The sequence below is a fragment of the Manis javanica genome, chromosome 2 (genome assembly GCF_040802235.1).
Source record: "Manis javanica isolate MJ-LG chromosome 2, MJ_LKY, whole genome shotgun sequence".
Lineage (NCBI taxonomy): Eukaryota > Metazoa > Chordata > Mammalia > Pholidota > Manidae > Manis > Manis javanica.
In genome coordinates this window covers 217,101,444-217,126,390 of record NC_133157.1, presented here as the reverse complement: position 1 = coordinate 217,126,390, position 24,947 = coordinate 217,101,444, and the positions used below count along the sequence as shown (strand labels likewise).

Below are 24,947 nucleotides of genomic sequence, written 5' to 3'. Positions count from 1 at the left end.
TACAGGGGGCCTGAGGGGACCTATCTGATTTTTAAATATTATTTTTTAATTTAAATTTTATGAAAAAAAGATTTGAATCGCTCATAAATCAAGACAATATAGACTCATACAGTGAAATGTCTTGTCCAACTTTCGTCCCCATCTGCTCTGTTCCCGCCACCCCTCCCTCACAAGAAACTTCTTTTTTAGTTCCTAGGGTGTCTTTCTAGTGTTTCTTAATCAAACACAAACCAAAATTAATTTTTAGTTTCCCACCTTCCAAACATATTTTCATAGTGATGCCTCCTGTTTAATTTATTTGAACTGTGAGGCAAATCCTCACAATTTAGTAAAATCTGCTTCACACAAGTCTTGTGGGAAGTCTGTGTGTGTGTGTGGTTGTGTGCACGTCAGGGAAAGGGACTTGGCTTTTCCTCCGAATCCCACTCTTATTGGTCCTGTCTTGCTCAGCTGAAGAAAATGACATCACCACCCACCCATTTGTGTAGTCAGACCCCTAGGAGTAGTGTCTCATCTGCCTCTTTCCCTCCAAGCCCATATAGACCCCATCAAGGAAGACTATCGTTCTACTCCAAGATATATGCTAAAATTCTCATCTCCTCCCACGGTCACACCCCACCCGAGCTGGTAACATCTCTTGCCTCGAAGACTTGAGGGGCTCCTTTACTGTTCTTCCTTCCCTGCAGTCCATTCTCCACCAAACAGCCGTCATGTTCTTTTTCTTTAACTTTTGATTCTGGTAGCTCACACGTCACCTAACATTTACCCTCTTACCATTTGTAAGTGTACAGTTTGGCAGTGTTAGTAAGTACATTCACATGTTGTACAACCAATCTCCAGAACTTCCTCTTTTAAAACTGAAGCTTGTACCCATTAAAAACAACTTCTATCTCTTCTGTCTTCACCCAGCTCCTGGAAACCATCTGTCTACTGTAGATACTTTGTGTAACAAGCATCATACAGTATTTGTCTTTTTGTAACTGGCTTATTTCACTTTGCATAATGTCCTCAAGGTCCATCCATGTTGTAGTGTGTATTAGCATTTCTTTCCTTTTTAAGGCTGAGTAATATTCCATTGTGTGTATATATCATGTTTAGTTGATCCAATCATGTACTGATGGATATTTGGGCTGTTTCCAGCTTCTGGCTATTGTGAATAAAGCTGCTATTAACATGTGTGTCCTTTTTTAAATGCAAAGTTGGCATACTTTCCCTTTCTTAAAACTCTTAGTGACATCTAGGTACACTTAGAATAAAATAGAAATCATATTTCCTGTTTCTAATTCGAACCCTATCTCCGAGATCCCTGAGTGAGATGGCCTCTGATCTCTTCGTGTGCCAGTTTGCCATCATTCACAGTGGTTCGGTTAGTTGCACAAACCCAGAGCTCACATCCTTGCACCCATGTGTGATTCTTCTGCCCGGGCAGCTCTCATGCTCTTCCTTTGAAGTCTGGCTTCTTCTCACCCTCGGGTCTCACCTTCAAAGTCTGGACCACCATCATTTTGATCCTGAACCACTGAAATTGGCCTCCTAACTGGTCTCATCCACCCAAAGGGCCTTCCCTGAGCACCCTAGCTATGCTGACCTCCTACTCTTTTCCATTACTGCACATTCTTTGTTTCCTGGTCAAATTTGTAACAATATATGTATCTGTTGCTTATTGTGTGTCTTCCTGGCCTTATCATAAGCTCACTGGAGCCTGAAAACCATGTCTGTCTTAGTCACCAGTGTATATTCAACAAGTTAACAAGAGCCTAGCATTTATGGGGTACAGAACCATTTTTGTTGAACAAATAAATAATACCAGCTCGAGTGTACAAGTGAAAAAATGAATCAGAGAGAGTTAATGACTTACCCAAGTGGAAATACTAACTCCAGAGCAGAGATTTGAACCCAGTTCTTGAACTCACAAAGCCCACACTCTTTACACTACACAGCACTCCCTCTCTCAGCTGTTGGGGTACATTTTATTAATCAGAAGATCAAATACCGTATTCCTTCCTCCCTTCCTTCAGTATCATAATAATGCTTACTGTGCACCAGGCACTGTTAAGTATGCAAAACTGAACAGAGTAGTTTCCAGACCAATAGCTTTCCTTTCAGTTTCTCAGTCTTAGCTCTGTTGATATGGGTGGGGTCACTCCTCGTTGTGGGGGGCTGCCTGTGCATCGTGAGGTATTTAGCAGCATCCCTGGCCTCCACCCCCTGGAGGCCGGTAGCACACCCCAAGTTATGTCAAGCATGACTCCAGATATTGCCGGATGTCCACTGGGGGCACAGTTGGCCCTGGTTGAGAACCACTGCTGTAGTGAGAGAGCTCCTGCTGAGTGTAAGATTTCGTTACAGTGGCCAGGTGCCGTGGCTGAGAAAATCCTAAGGTGATCAAGGGGCATGGTGAATGGATATCTAATTGGACCAAGCGTGGAAGTGAGCCTTGGGGCTAATGCTTAAACCAAGTTTCAGACAAAAGTCAGGATCATTTAGATAAAAGAAGGAATGAAGGTTTTCCCAGGCACAGGTCAGCATGTGCAAAGGCTGGGATGTGTGAAAGCCAGGAACCTGCATGGGGTTTAACATGGGCTGGAGTTCCTTGCGCTGGGACGTGAGGCAGGAGCCCAGCGCAGAGGCTGTATCTGCCAGGACAGAACAACCGTGATTGTACTTTTCCATCCTCAGTCCATCTATTTCCAGTTTTCCTAATTCATGTTCTGAAAGTTCTTGTCTACACTTAACAAATCAGGGACCCTGGCTTTCCGAGGAAATCTGATGTCAGCTCCAAAGGAAGCTTTCCTTGCAAAACCTGCTGTAGTGCCCTCGAAGCACAGGCCTGAATTACACATCAGAAATCCTTACAGAGAAGGTAGAGATGGGTTTTGAGTTTCAGGATTGGACTTTGCCTTGCATTTGATTATCCTTTAGGGTCTTGGATTTCAGGCAACAAAATTAAGATGTAAGCTGATCACCCACTTTGCTGGAGGAAGAGTGCCATAAGCCTCTTAAGGTGCAACGGCTGTGAGTAATTCAGAGCTAAGGTTTCTGACTTGAGCCCAACGCATCTGGATTCCTAAACACTGTCGGAATCCATCTCTCAGAAACCATGCTCTGTGACCAATGGGATATTAAGTGAGCATAACTAAAGCCATTCCGACTGTTAGAGGTTGCAATGAAGCATTTAAATGCCAAATAAGCGAATGCTAAATCCCAGCACAGATAGAACCCAGAGGCTGCTCATTCTCTCTCCAGTCATCAGCAGTTATGCCCAGATTTCAAGTCAGGACAAAGCAGCTGCCACTGCTTTTGTCTTGTTTCCTTTATCTGGAGTTAAGCTCCTCATGCACTCATCTCCTGCTGAGGTCAAGTTCAATGACAATGGTGAGTATTTGAGGCTAGCATTAAAAGTACTGTAAAATAATCAGTAAGTCCCAAGATCTCAGCTCAGTTCATTAAAAGAAAAAACAACGTGTTTGTGGCTCAGGAAATTTTATCCTTCCTTTTCACACATGTCATTAGCCTTCTACCGTTTCTGTGGGCAGAAGATTATTTACTGAGATAATGACGGCGGCCAGCATTTATTGAAGGCTCCTCACACCCCGCATCCCAGATGGTTGGCTCAGTACTTTACAAGGCTCAGTACCTTTGAGCAACCATGCACAGCAAGGCCTGCTTGTCAGCATTGTGCATGTGGGGATTGAGTTATGTGTCCTAGGTCACAGTTTCTCAGGCTGGTCTGCCCCAAAGCCCATGATTTTCTCTGCTACCCTGAACACCAGGATGTACTGGGCAGGGGCTATGATGGGTTTAGAAGTAACTTGGCAGAGTCTTTGCTAAGACTGTACAAAGCAGTGGGGCAGGCAGGCATGGAAACATATGGTCTCCACACAGTGTGTTAAATGTGGCGGCAGAGACAAACACAGTATGTCTTTGGAGAGCAGACAGAGGGGAGGCTAATTTCCAAGAGGGATGCTCAGGCCGTTTTAAGGGGCAGATGGAAATGAAGTTGGCCCAGCAGGCAAGAAAGGTCATTGCAAGCTGGAGGACCCGTGGGTACTGTGGCATGCAGGAGGGGACTTGGGGATGCCAGGCAAGGGGCCTGGTGCAGGTGGAATGATGGGTCTGCTTGGCTGTATAGGTGTCATAAGACATAGGCAAGGGCCAAGAGGAAGAGGGTCCTAGAAGTGACTGTCCTAAAGTCCCCTTTCCTTAGCTCCTGGGTGGAAAGGCCTTCTGTGTGTGTTGACTTCCCACCTTGTTCAGTATTTGTAGCCCACAGACCCTGACACATTCTCCGTCCTACTGATCATTCACATAGTACTCATCAGGAAAACCTCTCCAAAAATTTTGACTTTGACTCAGGGAAGATGAACCCTCTGGGTACTAGAGTTTCTCTGAATTTACCCAGGTCAGGTTATTAATGTCAATGTGCTGGGTGAGATAGAACAGTCCAGAGGGAGTCAGAAATAATGACTGCTCATCCATATGTTCATTCATTTATGTGTTAACTAAATGTGCCTTAGCACCTTCTCTATGCCGGGCTAAAAAAGATATTATCGTGTGTGAGGCAGGCCAAACCCTTACAAAGCAGGTGTTATTAGGCCCATTTGACCAATGAGGACCTAGTGTTCAGAGAATGTGTGGCACCTGCTCAACAGGAGGTGTGTTCCAGCCTCTCTGGGGCTCCAACATCTGTGACCTCCTCACTGCCACCAAGTCACAAAGATGGCAGCAGCTTTTGATGAGATGCACGTGGCTGTCATAAGCAGACACAGTCTTTAGAAATACTGAACTGTCTCAGGTGATACAAAGCTGATTTGATAACCCTTATTCATTTATTTGCTCATTTATTTCACAAGTACAGGTGCACAGACCCCGTGTGGGGTGAGGGGGAGGGAGCAGCCGAGTTGAGTATACTGATGTGTGCAAACATGCAGTGTGGCTTCTCTCTGGTATGTGCCACACTGAAAGGACTTCATTCCCTGTGCCCACTAGGAGGTGGAGAAATAGAGGGAAGAAATGAATCTATGTAGAGCACTTCCCATGTGCCAGGCTCTATGCCAAATCCTCGACAAACATCATCTCTCAGTAACCTGGTGAAGCGAGGAGTGCTCATTCCTATTTTACAGATTAAGTAACTGGGGCTCAGAAAGGTCATGGATTTGTCCAAGGTCACCTGGCTGGACTGCAAGTCAAAGTGCAGCTGGTTTTTGCACCAGGGCAACCTTACAGTGGACTTACTGTTTTTCTGTGCCAAGGACACTTCTGGCAGTATGATGAAGTCCAGGGACCCTTTCTCAGAATAATAATTTTTAATTCATAAATAAAATGCCTACTGCTACAGAAGAAGCTGATTATACTGAAACATAATTATTGAACTATTTAAACATTTGAGCTGCACTCATATATGTGCTTTTCTGTGATGACTCTTATGACAAGACCTAGTAGCAAGTTGAATACTATCATAATTTTGAAGTAATGACAGCATAGCAATCCAGGGAGGTAGCAGGAAATGAAATGACCTAGGCTTTCTGTTGTGGAAAGTCACAGGATGTGACCAGGGCATTGAGGATATTACTGGGGTTTATTACCTACATTCAGAATTGAAAAACATGCTAAATCTCAGTGAAAGGTAAGTTAAAGATGCAGTTTTTCCCACTTGAGCTCATGGGACCCACCCCCCAAAATTCCATCCATGGGAATGTCTGTGGATGTAGGTTAGGTTTCCTGCTTTGTGAAATTTATGTCATCCAGTTCTGTTAAGGAACATTTGGTAAGGCTTCTTCTGTGCAAGGCGCTAACTGGGCTCCATGGGGTGTCACAAAGGAAGCTGTGGATGGTGAGGAGAAGGGAATGGAGAAGGCATGAAGCTTTGCTGCATCCTACTACTGGCCAGGCAGTTTATAACCTGTATCTCATCTAAGCGCCACTTACACAAAAAACTGAAATTCAGAGAAGTCAGGAGACATGCACAAGATGAGTAAACTGCCCAGCTAGGGTCTGGGTCAAGCCCTGCCCATTCCGAGCCGCCAAGTCAGATGTAGCATTGAGGGCCCACCTTCCCCATCCATGTGGAGGAGAATGGGTGAGTCTTGATGGAGAGGGACGAGCAATTACGAAAGCCTGCACTCAAGGAGGAAAATTCTTCACTTTTGCTTATTTTGTAGCCAAAAGCTGGGTCTCTTGGATCGGGTTCGCCTTTCTAATCCTCGTGGTAGCAATACTAAAGGAAAGCTATTTACCCCTCTGAATGTAGATGCCATAGAAGAAAGCCCTTCTAAAGAACCAAAGCCTGTTGGCTTAAACAGTAAAGAACGCTTCCGCACCGCCTTCCGCATGAAAGCCTACGCTTTCTGGCAGAGTTCTGAAGGTAATGCCTCTCTTCTCCCTCCCCTTGTCTTCTCCACTTCCCCCTTCCCAAGCCCTCTTCCTTCCTCACTTCTCTCCCTGGTGAAGGCCTCACCAGTGTGCAAAGTAGCCTGTCCCCCACCCTTCCTGAACCAACCTCTGGCTTCACCCTATTCCCATCCCTGGGTTGGAGGCGGCTGTGTTATGTCCCCACAACTCGTACAGCAAGTTAGCTGTTTTCCTGGGCCAGGATCACTGCATTGGTCTGTGAGGACCCTCCAGGGAGCTTCAGGACATATTCCCATGGTTCCTAAGCATGGCCAGGATCAGTGCACTGTCACGGGTCAGCCTGAGGGATGGTGAGGGGCTGAGCGCAGAATGACTTGGACACCTAGGGGCCCAGCACCTCCACGGAGTGGAAGGAGGTTTGGAAAAGTGCCCGGCAGAGGCTGTGGGAGCAATACCTCTGTGAGCCCCTATCACTTACAGAAGCAGAGGACAAGCAGGGCTTTGAAGGTGACTCCCCCAAGGTCACAAGGATAGTGACCCACAGAGCAAGAATCTGAACTCAGGTCTGTCTGTCTCAACACCCACATGTGGGCTCTTTGCTGCCCCCAGGGGCCCCTTCAGGCACCCCTCCTAGCCTCTTCTCCCAACCACCAGTCCTGAACTGCGGGCACCTCTGACTCAGACACCTGGATAATAGCAGGGGAAGTTAGGAGAGCCTGCAGGACGTCCCAGCTGCGGCACACGCGCGCGTTCACGAAGCGGCACCAGGAACTCTGGCGGCTGAGCTAGGAAGGCCCTGACTGAGCAGGGTCCCCGAGCCTCCCCAGGCTGTGTCCTGCCGTTGACTATGTGTCTCCCTCCCAGATGCCGGGACTGGTGACCCCATGGCAGAAGACAGGGGCTACGGGAATGACTTCCTCATCGAAGACATGATCCCCACCCTGAAGGCTGCCATCCGAGCCGTCAGGTAACGTCCCCCTCCCCTCCTGGGGGCCTGCCCTGGCCCCAGCCCAGCCCCCACAGAACACAGCCATGGGGAGTATCCTGGGCTTTGGAAAGGTAGACAGGCAGCCCCTCAAGTAACCCCAAGTCACGTCCAGGAGTATGTCAGTACTCCACGGGGGATGCTGCCCCAAAACAATTTCTGCATTAGTGAGTCATGGTGGTTGAGTCTTGCTGCCATTTTATAAAAATGCCCCCACAGCTCCTGATAGTATGCCCAACTGCCATGCTCTTGTCTCATTTTGGCCCCCCTTTACTTTAAAGGTTGCTGGGAATACGGACATGGACTTTTCTTCCTTTACAGGCTTCCTACTCAAACTAGCTTTGCTTCTGTGTCTTCATCCATCTAATTCTCTTTAATTAGAAATCTAAACAAGACAAGCAGCTATAGGATTTTTTGGTCTGTATCAGATGAGACTACATTCCATCTATCCTAGTTCTCTTTTGCTTTAGAATTCCACAAGAAAAGAAAAATATGCCACTAAGTAAAATCTTAGATCAGGAGAGGGGCTTATAAGCACTTCACAGTGGTGGCTGTGAGTTCTAGAGACCAAGGCAGATTCTCCAAGAACTGGTAGTGATATTTTCAGCAAGATTCCTAATCCAGTAGATCAGGGAAGCACATTAGTGTGATAATATGTGGTCTCCCAAAGCCATTGACCCGGTTTCTCATGACACTGCATGTACAATGTGACAGCAATATGGCTGGATGAAGACACAGCTGCCTGAATTCCTAACAGGCATCGAATGATCTTATTCAAAGAAAACCAGTGAAAGAACCTGCGTCATCCTGGAGGGAGGTGTCTGCCGGAATGCCCCAGGCTCTGGCTTTCCTCTCTGTCCTTCTGGAATTTTTATTGATGGGTTAGTTCAAGGGTGGGCCAAGCTCTTCGGTAAGGAGCCTGAGAGTAAATAGTTTAGGCTTTATGGTCCGTTGATCTCTATTGCACGTATTCAACTCTGAGTTTGTAGCGCAAAAGCAGCCGGAGACAGTGCATAAAGGAAGGGGTGTGCTGTGCTGCAGCGTAACTTTACTTTCAAAAGCAGGCAGTTGGCCAGCTTATGATATGACAGAGGTGGGAAGAGTCACAAGCAAAATGGGTGGTATCATCAACATGCCAAAACAGTGTTCAGAGCTGGAGACGTGGGCTAGTATGAACGAAATGAACTTTGCATTACAAAAGAAAAGACCTGTGCAAGCATCAGCAGGGAGGGCCTGGGGCAGGCGGGGTTTTCTGTCGCTGGCCTATTATTAGGGATTTTAATTGACTCTGCTCAGTGGAAGTGGGCCTTATGATGGGCCTTTCAAGGGGGTTTTGCTATCTGGGGTGACTTTATTGGTTCCCAGGAAGATGGGGGTGAGGATGTGGTATCTATGGGCTCTGGGTGCCCCATTTCACTGAGACTATGAGAAAACTTAGGGAACAGAAGCTAGTTTCTGTTGACAAGTGCTGACAAGCCAAATAATTAAAGAGACTATTGAAGAGATATGTCAGCTGTTCTCAGACAGAAGCAGTGTGACACAGTGATTCAGAGCGTGGGCCTTGTCAGCAAACAAACGTGGGTTTGAGGACAGCTCTGACAATACTAGCCAGATGGCCCTGGGGAGATGCTGAACTCTCTGAACCATGGTCTCATCATCTTTGAGTTGATCTATTAGCAGACTGTTCATAAAACACATAGCTCAGTGTCTGGCCTGTAGTGAATGTTCCATAAAGGTTGTCTGGGATTGTCACTAGGATTTTCTTATCATTCAAATGATTGAAGGGAGGCAGTCATGAAGGAGAGGCATTCGCCAGCCTAATTCTGTGATTCAAAGGGTAGGCCCAGGACCAGGAGTTGGAAGTTCTCGCCATCAGGTCATTTTCTCTTTGGTTCTTTTCTCTCCCTGCCCCTGAGTTTGTTGAGTTCTGAAGTGGTTTCCTGCTCTCCTACTCGTGATGCACAGAAGTCTCTGCTTTGCCTCGTAGGATTCTACAATTCCGTCTCTATAAAAAAAAATTCAAGGAGACTTTGAGGCCTTATGATGTGAAGGATGTGATTGAGCAGTATTCCGCAGGACACCTTGACATGCTTTCCAGGATAAAGTACCTTCAGACAAGGTGAGACAGCTGCATCTAGAGGAACTCAGCTCTCCTGACCACTAAGGAACCAAAGCCAGATGAACCCTATATCTTGGGGTGAAATGCATTCAGAAATAATCCAAAATGCAGAGGAGAAACTTTAAGATCAAAAATGTTCATCAAGCACTGTGGGTGTCAAGGTCGGCAAACATTGAACAGGCCGTGAGGAAACTCTGTGACACTGGCTTGGCCAAGGTCACACCTGGTCAGGCCTCGGGGCAGGAAGGTATATGTCTGACTGGCCCCTGGCTGGGAGGCTTTGGATGTTGCCACCAAATTGTGATGAGCTAGACTGAGTCCAGCAGTCCAATTCTAAATATAAATTTTTCACCATATTAAAAAAAATGTTCATCAAGTAGTATAGTAGTGAAAATACAGAAACAGCATTAATGTCCAACTAATATTGCCACCATGTTTGCTGAGCACCTGGGTGTTCTACATATATGTGGCTCATCTCTTATAACCCCATAACGTATTGCACTGGGGGTGCCATTTACCAAGGAGAAACCTGAAGTTCTAAAGGTCATGGACTTACCCAAAATTACCCAGCCAGTAGGTGGCAGAGCTGGAAGGCAAACCAGATCCAACCGGTTATAAAATTCCCATTCTACCATACAGCACTTCCTTAATCATTTGAATAGTAGTAAGGAAAAATGGTGCCTGCTCTCATTAAAAAGTTATGCAGCCATCAAACAACATTTAAAAAATGCATATAATAAGATTGTTCAAATTATGTGGTCTGTGAATATACATATGCATAATAGGGTTACTGACAATACATTCAGACATATATATATATACTTATACATGTACCTACATTTACATATAGGTGTATATGGTTATATTTATATATATTTTCTGCCTAGGTCTTATGATATTAGCGTGTACAGTGTGATTACAAAAATGTACACATATATGTTTACTGAGAAATATACACACATACACGCTGTCCCATAAAGGGGGCCTAGAGAAAAGGAGTAGAGTGTCCCCCAAAGGATTTCAGTGGCTGAGATGATGAGCCCATATGTGATTTTTTTTTCACATTTGAAATTTACCAAATCTTTAATGAACTGTACAAATATCCTTTTAAAAAGAAAAATCATTTAAAAAAACTGAAGGACAATATGACATCAATACATAGGAACTGACTTCAGGAAACCAAAGCCTCACTATCTGGCCTGCATGAGATTTCAAACAGACTTGAGTTGAGTCCTCTCAGGACCTCGGTTTTCTCATCTGAATAATGTTTCCCTACATGGGTGTCCTGCAGAGTTAACAGGACCACCAGGTTGAGTAGCTGGAAGTTAATGATGCTGTTGGGCTGGAGGAATGCTTATTTGTGACCTTACTTTGTCCATATCTGGAATGTCACCTGTGACTACCTAGCATAGTGCCAGGCACACAGTTGGTGCTCAATGCCTGCTCCACAAATGGGTGTGCAAACAAATTCTGAGCCCAACATGCTGTATTTATGCAGATAAGGCCATCTGAGGGATGGAGAGAGAATGTCTAGGACATACCAGACTCTAAAAATATCAGCCCATCTTAATGCACATAGTGTAGATATTGACACAGTCCTCATTTTTGGTATTAGGTGTCTGTGTTTCAGTGAGTTGTGACTGGAGATTGGTTGTCTGGATGACTGATTGCTATGCTGAGATAGGCCAGAGGGACAGAGGGTCAATTTTTTACATGCTGGTGTCAATGGAAGAGCAGCTGGGTTTGTAGAGAAAGCCATCCATGACTACTTCTGGGTACGTGGTCTCGGTGGTGCAGAGCCTGTGATGGGCTTTCAGGGGTGCCCTTACGTCCTGCCCCTGTGCCGGCCCTGCAGTGTGATGAGGGCATTTGTCTCCTGTGATGCTCAGGAGCAGTACGGCTGCATGGTTAGTGCTTCATGCCAAAAATGGAAGCCAGGTGTCATATCCTTCCCTCTAATGGCCGGAGAAGCCTGCAGAGCTGCAGAGAAAGAGTTGTACCGAGAAAAGCCTGCATCCTAAAAACAGAGCTTAGGTTTAGTAGGGAAAACTCCCTTACTAGATGTTTTGGAGAGGAACAAACAGGCCCTCAGCACAGATGACACTTCCTGCAAGAAATAATGAGATGTGGCACTCACCCTGCCTCAGCGGAATGTCTGCTTCCCTCCCTCCTTCTCCCCTGGGCTGCAGAGATGCTCATGGTACTACTGGATCAAAAAAAAAACACAATAATATATTGAGATTATAAATTCTGTCTGTCTGTCTTTTCTCTCTCCCTCTCTCTTCCCGCCATTTCCCTCTCCCTTCTCTTTTTTCCCTTCTCTCATGTATTTCAAACCTATTTCTGACTAAATGAATAGAGGAATTGCTTTCCTCTCTTTATATGTAAAACTCTTTGTAACTGAATCCCCGTTGTGTGGTCTCTTTCAGAATAGATATGATTTTCACCCCAGGACCTCCATCTACTCCGAAACATAAGAAGTCGCAGAAAGGGGCAGCATTCACCTACCCCTCCCAGCAATCTCCCAGGTGGGGCGCGTTGCACATGGACTGCTGGCTGCGTGGCCCCAGAGCCTGGGGGGCACCCCCTGCCCCACATCTCAGCCTGGTTCCCTTGTGGCTGGGTGAAACAGCCCTACCCCTAAATAAAATGAAGAAAAGAGTTTGAAGCCTATTCCAGTTTGTGGCCATTTGAAAGCTTTCTGTAGAAAGACTTACCTCCCGTTGCCTCAGACCATGTGGGTCTCCTTTTTATGGTTATTGAGAACAAAAATAATGATATCCTCACTATAAAATCAGAGTTAATCGGAACAGAAAGGGCACGTCATGTTAGCCGAGCCAGAGGCATCCTTGGTCACCTGGGTGGTTTTCCTGCATGGTCACCCCTGCGTTCATTGATTCTCCTCCCAAGACAGAGCTGGGGAAGGAAGCAGATGGCAGGCCCCCGACACCACTGTGACAGGCAGTGCTGTGCCCCTGAGCGGAGCAGCTCTGCCCTCCCCCCAAAATTATTTGAAAGTTCTCCTTGTGTAGGTCCTGATGAACAAAAGCACAGTCCTTGAAAAAGTCCACAGCCCTGCATTTACACATCTTTATCCCCAAATGCCCTCAAGGCAGGTAACATGAGTGGAAGAAGCCAGGCTGAAGAACCCTTCTGCACCTTATAGTAATAAAGCTCCTTATTATAACAGAAGCAAGAATGTGAGTGTGATGGCACAAGGCAGCTACTCTACAGCCTCAGGCCTGGAGATAGGACAGGGAGTGGTGGGCCTTGGGCACCTAAAGAGCACATGTCCATCTCAAGGAGGTAATTGTTACTCTGTTCTGCTGTTGCTAATTTAGGAGTAAAGATCCTGTTTTCAGAAAGTCTAATTTTTCAAGAAAAGTGCATATCCAGATTTTATGATTCCCCATTTCTGAGATGGCTTAAATGTTTTAAAACCTGTTCAAGGTAAGGAAGACAATTGTGAGCTGGATTTAGCACCTGGGCCTCCAGTGCTAAGCGGAAGGGACTTAGCAGGAGTTAGTAGCCTATGAGAGAGAAAATCAGCTACCTAGAGAGTGCTTTATATTTACAGTTGTGAGCAATAGCTGGGCTCCTTGAAGGTTCTTTTCTGCATAGAGCATAACAATACTGAAACTAACTGGAATTTAGGCAGACATCAACTGTGCATAGTCAAAGAGCAAAGGCAACCCACCTCTCAACCCATCACCAGCAGTATCATCTCTTGCATCATTTTTCAGATTCAGCATCTATTTTTCACTCTTAAAATGGAACAGAGAAATTTTTATACCCACTGCATAGAATTTCAGCATTTCGACAACCCCTTTCTCACCCTCTACCCCCTACACCACCCCACACTCCCAGGAGAAACTCTCAACCAGTAGTCTGACACTGAAGAGCAAAGGAATATAAATTAAAAGAAGTAAACACTCTAGACACAGTTAGATGGTTTGTTAACCTTGACACAAAACGTCATAACAGCAGCTCAATACTTGGATTCAAATTTTTCTGCAGTGGAGAAAGACATGAGAGGCCAGTGTGGAAGGGGGGAAAATGCTGGTCTTTCCTGACTCACACGTGCCTCCAGTTGAGGGGGCCTCTTCCAGGCTGTCTGAGCATGAGCCTGGGAACCACGGCTCCAGGGAGCATAGGCCGCTTAGCTGAAGCAACCTCGCAAAGCAGAAATAGATGGAACGATCTTAGAGAACTGTTGGCTCTTTCCTAGGAATGAACCATACGTAGCCAGAACATCCACATCAGAAATCGAAGACCAAAGCATGATGGGGAAGTTCGTGAAAGTCGAGAGGCAGGTAGGTCTTGCCTTTCCCTCACCAAAAGGCAAGCGTGTAACATTTTTCTTCAAATGCCATTTTTTCATAGGGAGAGAACATACTTGAGTATCTACCGTTCAAGGCTAGGATATAGAAGTCCCTGTTACAGCACATGTTGGTTGATGCAAGCTCATCCTAATCAACTTTTCTGAGCCTTAGTGTCCTCATCTATAAAATGGGGATTTTAATACCTTATAAGGTTGCTGTGAGAATTCAATGAGTTGATATGTGTCGACTACCTAGACAGTAGCTGGCACACAGTAAATATTCAGCAAATTATTCCTATGCACATTATGGTGTTCCTTAAGAAATGTTGGTTCCCTTCCCTACATTCCTGAATCTTTAGTCCTCTTGCCCTCAAAGATCAGGGCTGTGGGTGACCCATATGAAGAGGCCTGGAGGAGGGCTGGCCATGGGTGGGCTCATTCAGGGCAGAAAGAGAAGCCCACCCACTCACAACAGCCCAGGCAGCTCACCTCCCGTTTCCACAGTAAAGCAGCTTATATGATCGCAAGGCTCAACTGACTTCACAGTAGATTAAATGGTGTCATCAGTGTCCTTTAGGATTCCTATCAATCCTTTTGTTTTATTCATAACCCAAAATTGGATCTGTGAAGGAGAGACAGAACAAATTTGAATGATGCTTATTTCTTGGTATATTGAGAGTATCATTTTTCATTTTCAAATTTTAATTTATAATCTCAGCTTCTTCCATTTACCAGCTCTGTGACCTTTGACAAGTTACTTCATCTCTCTGTGCCTCACTTGTAACATAGAGAGAATAACGGTAATTCATCTCACAGGGATGTTGTGACAATGAAATGAGTTGCTATCTTTAAAGTTCATAAAACAGAGTCAGATACTCACGAACTGCTCTAAGTATTAGCAACTTTTAAGGCTTGGACACCATCTCAGCCATTACCTGGTATATGCTTTGTCTCCTCATCTGTGAGGGGGCATGATACACCTGCCCACAGTGTTGCCTGGCGACCTATGAGCTGTCAGAGAGCGTCACACGCACATACACCCATACCTGTGTATACACACTCACAAAGATTAAGTTCGAAGTGTTGTAGGTAAGAGTAGATGTAGCTTATCTCAGTGTCGCTTCCACTGGCCTCCAAAGCCCCTAGGTGAGGTCTTCAGTTCTGACAAGCTCAGCTCTTGCTTACCACTGCCCTTGTGTCTTTCGGGTTTACATTGCCATGGAGGAGAAACGAACCCTAACAATCCTCATGCTTCTATCCAAGGGAATGTTTGCGAGTCGAGAACTCCCACTCATTGACCCAAACAGCAGCAGAAAGGCCACCCCCTGCTCGGGTGAAACTGGTCCTCAAACCATTTCTCTGCTTCCAGCCTTTGCTTTCTGGAAAGCCTTGTATAGGTTGTTCCTAGATGAGCATTAAAACATGTGCAGGGCTCAGAATTTAGAAGCACAAAATTATTAGCTGTTGTTAATATTATGACTTGTCAAGACCCCTTTTCCTTTCTGAAAAGTAAGTGCGACAGTGTTCCCTCCTGACCATTAACAGCTACCCCACCCGCAGGGGAGGTCATGACTGCCGGTTCCTTGTATTTTCCAGGTCAACGACATGGGGAAGAAACTGGACTTCCTTGTGGATATGCACATGCAGCACATGGAGAGGCTGCAGGTGGGCGTCACTGAGGCCGGCCCCACCAAGGGTGCCCCCTTGCCCGCCGAGCTGGAGGAGGACAACCGGGGTTCTGGCTTGAAAACCATCATCTGCAGCTATTCCGAGGCAGGCCCCCACGAGCTCCCCTACAGCTTCCACCAGCTGCCCATTGACAAAGTTGGCCCCTATGGGTTTTTTGCCCACGACCCAGCGAACCTGCCCCAGAGAGGACCCAGTTCTGGAAAGATTCAAGCAACTCTTTCCTCCTCGGCAGCCACACACGCAGAACGGCCCACCGTCCTCCCTATTTTGACACTTGCAGACTGCCAAGAGGGCCACCACTTCCAGGCTGAACTGCACGGCCTCTGCTCGGACCAGGTCTCCCCCCGGCAGAGACGCAGCGTCACGCGGGACAGCGACACGCCCCTGTCCCTGATGTCGGTCAACCACGAGGAGCTGGAACGGTCTCCAAGTGGCTTCAGCATCTCCCAAGACAGAGATGATTACATGTTTGGCCCAAGCGGGGGCTCAAGCTGGATGAGGGAGAAACGTTACCTTGCCGAGGGTGAGACGGACACGGACACAGACCCCTTCACACCCAGCGGCTCCATGCCTCTGTCATCCACTGGGGACGGGATTTCTGATTCGATATGGACCCCTTCCAACAAGCCCATTTAAGAAGGCTCACAGGCTGACTCCTTCTGGAATGCAGACAGACTGTATAGCTCACTTGCTCTCACGCCCAACACTCACCAGTGAGATCGCCAACGGCTGCATCAAATATGCATGTGCGTGGTGGCCCCCCCACCTGGGCAGGGGCTTGTCATGGCCTTTTCCTCCCCACGTCACCACAATGAAGCCGCTTCCTTTCAAGCATGGTTTGCATGACTTTACACTATATAACTGGTACCGCTAATCTTGTCTAGGATACACATTTATCTGCTGTTCTTACTTTTAATCATGGTTGGACCAGTACAGGACAAAGTTACTGATGAACTGTGCTATTTATTTGGTTGGCTGGTTTAGATTTGGGTTTGGTAAGCAAGGAAAGTAGTTTATTTCTCGAACCACGGCCCCTTTGTATAAAACAGTCCAGTGATTACCTGTTTTCTAAAGCAAGCAAATAATTTTCTCAACAAAAAGGCATTGCATCAGTGAGGTTGCCTCCGGAGCTAACACATTAGGAAAGGTACAAGAATGTCATCGGATATCCAAAACCAAGAATTTTAACATTTATTTTATTAAGGAAAAAGTGACGAAGCTATCTAAAAGCTCTCAAAGGGACCTCCTTTGGCCTGCCATTGTCTAGCATCATGCCTCAGTTTCCTCATCTGTAAAAGGTGGTGGTAACCCCAAGTGCAGCATTTCAAATGAGTTAAGAATTGGTGGCAAGAAAACACACACAAGTTAAAATAGTTCCCAATTTATGTAGCCAAAGACAATTACATTTACATAAATGGGGTGCCCCTCTGTGCAGGAGCCAAGTTCAGTGCCTTCAAAGTGCAGTTCCAACTCACATTGCTCCCCATGACACTTGTACAGATTATTCATCAAATATCAATTAGAGTCAAGAGAGCACAGGAATTATCTGATCCAAGTCCTTTATAAAAATGAGAAACCTTGGGCTCGGGTAGAGAGACATGCCCAGGGTCACTCCCTTGTCCCCCAGGGAGCTGGGACTCAAAGCCCCATCAGCTGACCGGCTCCAGGCCCTGGTCTCTTCCTAACACACCACTCTGCCATTTACACAATGGGACCCAGAAGTCATGCCAAGACAACTGTCTGTATCGTGTGAAAAGCACTCATGACACAACTTATCCAGCAAGATAGGGCTGTCTGCTTTTATTGCAAAACATGCTCACTATATGCATTGCATTTTGGATCCAGAAAAAAAATAATAATACAAAGAAGCTGTAACATTTACTAATATACAAATGGGCAAAATTTCCAGAACCATCCAATGTTACTCCTCCAGATTTTTTAAACCACATGTAGCCATAAGATTAGCTGAAGTGTAGTCACACAACCTGGAAAACACTGCCCTACTGTATAAGAACTAATATTAAGCACAAGCTGTCCTGTGGCCTCTTGGGAGATGTCGTTACTCTTTGAAACACTGACAGAAAAGGTTTCTCTTAGGCTTAGCTGAATTAGCTAAATGACTACACTGCAGTATTACTGTCTTACTCTTACACCCAAGCACTGGCTCCAGATGGTTGCCACGGTGACCATTGAGCTCATCGACTTGGCCTAAACGCCTATCTCTGTGCAAATGCCACTGCAGTTCTCCCTCACAGCTCTGTCTCGTCAAGAGCCATAGTGCTGAGGCAGCCTGATGTGCTCATTACCTGATGCGGTGTGTTGGAGAGAGGAACTGCTTTCTCAGAGATTGATATCTTCCACTGCACATGTCAACAGATAGTGTGCAAAAGGCTCAGAGCCCAGTGATAAGGAAGGTTTGGCCCTGGACTTGAGGAACATACAACCAAAGCCTCAAGTCTCTGGCCAAGGGCAAGCATTGCGAGAGGTAGAAAAGAAGTTTTACATGGAGAGTCTCAGGAGCAGATGCATTGACATTCAAGTCTGAGGCGGGACATGCATAAGAAAGATCACACACAGAGTTGAAACTCCCTCCCCTCTAGGGTGCCATGTAGCCTTCCTACAGTCTGAAGGGCAAGGGGCGAGCAGCATTTGGTCCCCCTCTTGACTCCCGTCGATGCGCCTGTCAGTGCCATGAGTGGCCATTGATGACCTGAGAACCTCTGTGCCCTCCCACAGGCTTGGTTCTTGATTCTGAGCTTCCTGGAACTTCCACAGAAATGTTTGTACTACCTACCATCTAATATGTTACCATATTCTTTGTGCATTTGAGTTATTTGAAACAAAAATTGGAGAATGAATCAAACTCTCCATGTATGCACCAATTATTGTTTCCTAACTTACTAATATTCTTACAGAACCTACTAGCCTCAGTATCTTACAAATAGATTTGCCAGGACCTTGACAGAGTTTGCAGCTGGAAGAATGAGACTTTCTCATCCTCAAGCTAAAAATAGTTACCTTGGACGCAAAGTTAGAGGACTGCCTTAGTGTCTTTCAATAACCTACAAGTACTGGAGCTTGTATTATTTTCCAAACTCTAGGAGGGCAGGCTTAGCTTCCTGCTGGATCATAAGGCCAGGATGGCAGAGGTTGGGTTTGTGTGGATTACCAACATGTCATTACCAGTGTAGACAAAGACAAAATACATTGTTCATGAATGAATAAATGATAAGATCCTTAAGAGATGTTCTTTCCTATCTAAGGAAAAAAAAGTGAAAAATGATCTTCTGGACTATTCTTTGATATCCCCCTTAAAAGAAAATTCCAGAAAAGCAAGGCAAACCTGCTCAAGATGCTTGCCCATAGACAACATCATCAACATGGTTAGGATTGATAAAGCAGAATTCGAGGTGTAGGACTGAACATAATTTATGGGGAGAAACTGTGTGCTTCCACACTGTCACACAAAGGAACAGCATGATGGAATGAGCCAACAGAATTGGTTAACAAACATGGCCCAAGACTACACCATTCGGATATACCAGTAGTTCTGAAGCTTGCCCAGGAAACTGCAGTAATTTTAACAGAATCCCATGAAATAGTAACAATTCCATCAGAAAAGGTAGGAATAATTTTCTCAAGTGAAACTGTGATCCCATTATAGGTATCCAATATCTCTGTGTCACAATAAGATATATGAAGATTTTTAAGAGGTAATATTTTAGTGGGATGAGAATGAGATCAATGTACTTTGCAAATGTTAGGTAAAGGTGGTCCTGTTGGGCTGAGAAGAAAATACCTGAAATCAAGTGTGATGTTTGACTATCAAATACCAGCACACAAGCAAAAAGGAAAAATCTAAGAAAAGAAAAGAATCACATTGAGAAAATTCTATTCACTAACTGTACTTTTTCTGTAAACTGAGAGCTTAGACATGAAATTGATTATAAGCTCTAGTTTTCATGAAAATATATGTAGAAAACCCCAAGATACACTAGAGTTCAAAATGAACGAATTAGTTAACAATTAAGCATTATGCACTGCCTGTTTTGTGCAACGCAGTTCCTAGACACTGTAAGTTGAAGAATAATTACTTGTAGAAAATCCTTACATAACAGGATCTACTCATGGTTTGTCAAGACTCTCCTCGTGATTCCATGCGACTCTAATGAAAGCATAATAAAAGCACTCATTTGTTTATTCATTTACAAGGTTTATTAAGCACCAGTATCTGCTGGGCACTGTGCAGTGCACAGAAAATTCAGAGGTAAGAAAACTACTGTTCCTGTCTTCAAAAAGCTAGGAATGTGTGGCCTCAGTTATTGGAGGTCCCTTCAAACTATGCCTACCAGAAATGGAAAGTATCTGAATTCATCCCTCAAGACAACTCTGTACAGACAGGAACGCTTCCTGGCTTGGGATCAGCATAAGACTGAACTTGGAGGAAAATGAGAGCAAAAACTCCACATCAAAACACTAATGACCCCATCAGCCCAGGGAAGACTGAGTGGGTTGAATGGGGACTTTGTGTTTGGGTTCAGTACTTTGGATTTTATAGCTCCAGATAAGCTGTACAAGAAGGAAGTTCTTGAGCACCTGAGAAGGTTCTTGGAAAAAGCAAAAACCTTCCTCTCCAAGTCCCTACTATGATTGAGGTCAGGTGAAGAGCTGAGCTACTTCCAAGAGAGGCTTGTGGTACCGGCAGAGACACAGTGTCTATTTCAAGAGAAAAGTACCACTCTGCCTGTGGGAATCTGCTCATCAAACTCTGGAGAAATAGAATCAGTGTTTTCAGTGGTCTAACAAGTTGACTGCACTTTGAACATGGCTGCCAAGCACACCTCAGGCTTCCCCCAGAAGATGCCACATAGCTGGTCTTTGTTTTCTGGGAATATTCTTCTAAGGTAATGCCCCAGGCATCCTTAGAAATTTGGCTCATGGCCTCAGTTGTCCTTGAAGGCTTGCTTATTTCAGGATGAACTTTTTAAAAAGACTGTATGTCTTTTGTTTGTATTCAAATGCACCCAGAGTGCTTGGGTTACTGATATCACCCTATTCAGAACTGAGCTGACAGTCCTCTAAACAAAGCAGCAACTGGCACCTCACCAATGCCCAGGTAGGAAACGGGCTATCCGCATGGCTTTAGTGGTTTTGGAAGCCAGCAATGGAAATGTCAAAGAGCTAGGAAGGATGCAGAAATGATGCAGATGAAAACATGAGTTTTAGGACATTCAAAAGTGTTTGACTTTTCTGGCCTGTTTTGATTTTCAAATGAAACAATCGATATATATAATGCCCCAAGAACAGCAGTGGCCATGTACTGGGGACTGTTACACATATTCTTTCTTTATATATGTGTGGACTTCATGCCTCAGTCTTTGGTATTACTTATGAACTCTAAATTTACACTGAAAAAAATGTTTTTTTCAGATAAGAGTGGTGGAGATACAATCCCAATTATTACATGACAAAATCAGGCACTTTTATAATTGCTCTTTAAATAAGTTTATTTCTATAAATAAAAATGATTCCTTTTTCCATCAAAATGAGGAAGAGCAGGGATATTGGCAATGCAGAGAGAAGGACTGTTGGATCCCAGTAGCTGGGTTAGACCTGCAATACCAGATTTTGCACCATTCTCTTAAAGGATGGCTTGTAGGAGGTAAAGCCAAATGACAGGAGTAATTAAATATGAAGGATCTAGTGGTTTCAATGAGGAAAGTCAATCATGCCATGACGTCTGTCACACACCCTGGCAATGAATGGAGAACTTCCAGAAGAAAGAGTTCAAGGTCCCACAAACCCGACCCAGGGGGATTTGTTCCCAGCCTCTAGCAAGCTCAGCTTTGGCATCCCTGTAGGAAAATTGTGACTAATGTTTTGTTTAATTGCTGCAGATGCAGGGAGATATGATTTCACAGGTTCTGAGCTGCTCAGAGCCAGAACAGAGCTTAAGCACCCAGCGCAACCACCTCTCTGTTTCATTCAGGAACCGGAGTCTCAGAGCAAATCACAGTCAGTCACTCAGTGATTGAATGAGTAATTGGGGAGCAGAATGAATCAAGAAGCCAGGTCTCTTAACTACTGGTCCAGATGTTGAAGATCAAAAATTACAAGTAAAATTACAAATAAGGAGAAAGTATTGCTGTTGCACCCTAGGGGAAACGAGAACTTCTGGACACACAAGAAATTGCTAAACCAGATACATTTGTTGGGACCTCTTTCCCACCTCTGGAATTTGATAGATGAGCCCAAGCCTTGAAAGGTGATAATGCTCCTTGTCCCCAAATCCTGTTGACTTCCAAAGGCCTAGCAAAAACTCCTACTGCTGTGTGCGCTCAGAAAAGGGAACAAAGAAGCTCCTCTCCTCCACCCACCCCTCTGACATCTGCTTGGCCCCTTCCTTGTCCTGCCAGGCTTGGGCTGCCTCTGCTCTTTGCCCCATCACTTGGACTTATTTAGCTCCAGAGGCATGTCAGGTCATTGTATGCTCATCTAGAAGCCAATTTAACAAGTTTTTTCCTTGAAAAAAAGTATGGGTTTGATTCCAGGGAGTGGGATATGATTAGTTCTGCAACCTTTATGACTCTAAATTGTCAGTTCTACTAAAGGCATCCCTGTGCACTGGGATCTCTGGGTCTCACCCGAGCACAGCCTGGTTCCTCCAGGTTATCTCAGAGAATGCCCACGTTGGCCAGGTCCCAACTAGGACTCACTTTAGGGCCTTCACCTAAGGCTACAAAGAAGCAAACAGGATTCAACTTAAGATATCTTGTGTTCATTTAATTGGGAGGTAATTGTAATGCAAACAGGCTTCTGTGGGCTCAAATGAGGATTTCTACAGTTGGTTTGCATTCCAGTTGTGCTTGGGGTAGATTGGACGGGATCTGGCCGGGCTCACCGATGGCCCTTGTTAAACCCAAGAGCAGGGTTCAGTGCTCCTGAGTCAGGCTAACCCAGAAGTCCTAGGAGATAGAAAGAAAGGTGGTCAAGTTCTTGGATAACAAGAAGTGATCTAGTAATTTTCAAGACTGTCATTCCACCTAAGTCTTCTTGGCCTCCAAAGAGCATTGTTCTAGGGTTAAAGTAAGTTTCAGGGGGAAGTAAGCCAAAAATGAGCTCTATAAAGATTAACATGACTGTGACTTATTATTAAATAGTGAAAAGCCCAGAGTTTAGAAATATATTCGTAATTCCTCTTACATTTGTCAAATAAACTGCAATTTGATGCTTAAGGGTAATGTAAAATAGCAACATGTTTTCTTTCAATGTTCCCATTCTCTCCCTCTGCCCACAAGACCGAGGTCAGGGAGGGGAAGAAAACCTTACCCTAAGCTCTCTATGTAAGTTGCATGCAGCATAATACCTCCCGCTCTTGAGTTCGTGCCATCCTCATCACAACCCATGGGGAGGTATTCCTGTCTCCATGGTATGCACGAGGAAACTGAAGCCAAGAGGGGAAATTTCTGGCCAAATGGGGTTATTCATTGTAAGAGGTAGATCTGGGTTTGTCACCAAAGTTCGTGTACCTCCAAAGCTCATCCTGTCCCCACCAAGCCTCCCAGGTCAATGGAAATGCTCTCAAGTCATGCTGCCCTGTGGCCCGGCACGATGCCCTGCCCTCCTACGCCCAGTCAGCTTTATGGCAGAACGATCGCAGATGCACAGGGAGGGGCATGACTTCTGTGCTGGCTGTTCAGCCCGTCCTGCCTGGTCCTTGGAGTGGTTTCACAATCCACCTGTCAGTGGCAGAAAATAATGCCACATAAACTGTTCACCTTGTTCATATCAGAATCCCTCAGTCCTGGGAGTCTGGTGTGTTGCACATAATCCTACAAGCACCCCCTTGTTCCTTGTCCCCAAGAATCTCCCAGCATTGTTTTAACCGAACAAGTTCAAGTGTCCCTCCCGATCCATTTTGGTCTCTAGGCTATACCTTTATTTCCAGGCTTCAAAATCCTGCAGAAACAGGTGAGCCTTCAAAAACATTCTCTCAGAGGCCACACGCTCCCATCAGTTGTGTTGCTCTTTCTTGACCCTAAAACACCAAGGTTCCCAGCAGAAGCCAATCTGATTTGGTGATTGGTCCCTTCTGAACATATTTCCAAGGAAGAGCAGAGCAAGCAATTCCACCCTCCAAAATCCCTGGGGGAGCTGAATCCAGGTGGGAGGTCAGGTTCCAAGAGGGGCAGCCACCACTTTGTCAAGTGTCAGAGATTCTCTTGTTGGGGATGTGAGGAAGGCTTTGCCCCATCTTGACAATCACCCCAGCAAGACAGGCCAACTTCATCAGATTTGTCAAACATTCCTGTTTTTAAAAGAACAATGCTCTCTACCTTGTTTCTGGGGAGATACGGCTATTGTCTCTCCTTTTTCTCTTCTAATGTGGCAGTGATGGGAAACACTGATCTCTGAAGAGTAAACTGAGGTTCCCAGTGACACGAATCCATTACATTTGATTTTGAATTGTAGTTTCTTTAACCCCCTTTTTCGGCATAGAATTCTCGTGCCTTGCTTCCTGAATTTGTCTCCGTGCTACGAGTAGGCTCTCTTCACGTTCTGGGAACACGACTATTCCACAAGTGGCCTTTAGTGCTCTTTATAATATGATTTCCTGTAATTTTTAAACTGTATGTGTAATTTATATTCTGGCTGTCCAAAATTTGAACAACTTTAATAGGTTGATTTCCATATATATTATGCAAATAATTCTTACCTGATTTTTTATGTTCTACCTTAAAACAAATACTGCACCACTTATTAATAAATGGACATTTCAATGATCATGTGACAGGATGTTATTTGCTTCGCTGGCAACATGGAGTGACAAAGACAGCTAGCTATTGCTTGCAGGAGGGGGTGATAGGGAAGACATGAGTATAGTTGTCAGTTATGAGAAAAGAAGCATCTGGGAGGGAGAGGATAAAGACCCAAGAAAGGAGCCCTAATTGATGGAGCGAAGGCAGGAGGGAGAAGAGAATGGCAAGCTGAAGTAAAGTGCATAGCCAGGAGGGGTGCAGGATGTGCACCCACACTTCCTCAGAACTAGATGCCATGCAAGCTGTGGAGGTGCAGAGATTAGTAAAGACATTATCCAATTATTACATTTCTAAGACATTATTCCTCCCACTTTATAGAAGAGGAAATTGAGGCCCAGCAACATAAAAAGAATTGCCCCAGATCAGACACTAATAAGGGGAAGGGTCACAATTTGAGCCCAAGGCCATCTACCCCAGCACCTCCTGTGGCTTCCTTTGGAGCAGTGTCACCTCCTAGACCACGGGAGGAAGGAAGAAGGGGTGACTCAGAGGGACTGTGGGGCAATGGGGAGGAAGTTAGTAAAGCTCTTATCAGATTACTTCTCTCTTTTGTGAGCATATAGGGAGGCATATTTTCACATGAAAAAGAGGAAGTTGGGTGGGAAACCTCGGGAGAGTTACTTAACCTTTTTGTACCTTGGTGTATCATCTGTAAAATGGGGA

At 45.2% G+C, this 24,947-nt stretch overlaps 1 protein-coding gene across 1 annotated transcript in view; it reads left to right on the top strand.

Moving 5' to 3' along the window:
• KCNQ3 (potassium voltage-gated channel subfamily Q member 3) overlaps nucleotides 1-24,232 on the top strand; it is a 289,359-nt gene extending 265,127 nt beyond the window's left edge. Inside the window, exons 10-15 of the mRNA XM_037020788.2 lie at nucleotides 6,162-6,364; nucleotides 7,216-7,318; nucleotides 9,324-9,455; nucleotides 11,885-11,983; nucleotides 13,684-13,768; nucleotides 15,373-24,232. Of these exons, the coding sequence (XP_036876683.2) occupies nucleotides 6,162-6,364; nucleotides 7,216-7,318; nucleotides 9,324-9,455; nucleotides 11,885-11,983; nucleotides 13,684-13,768; nucleotides 15,373-16,101 (1,351 nt within the window). The 3' untranslated portion in view covers nucleotides 16,102-24,232. The remainder of the gene's footprint in view (nucleotides 1-6,161; nucleotides 6,365-7,215; nucleotides 7,319-9,323; nucleotides 9,456-11,884; nucleotides 11,984-13,683; nucleotides 13,769-15,372) is intronic.
• Nucleotides 24,233-24,947: the final 715 nt, after the last annotated feature.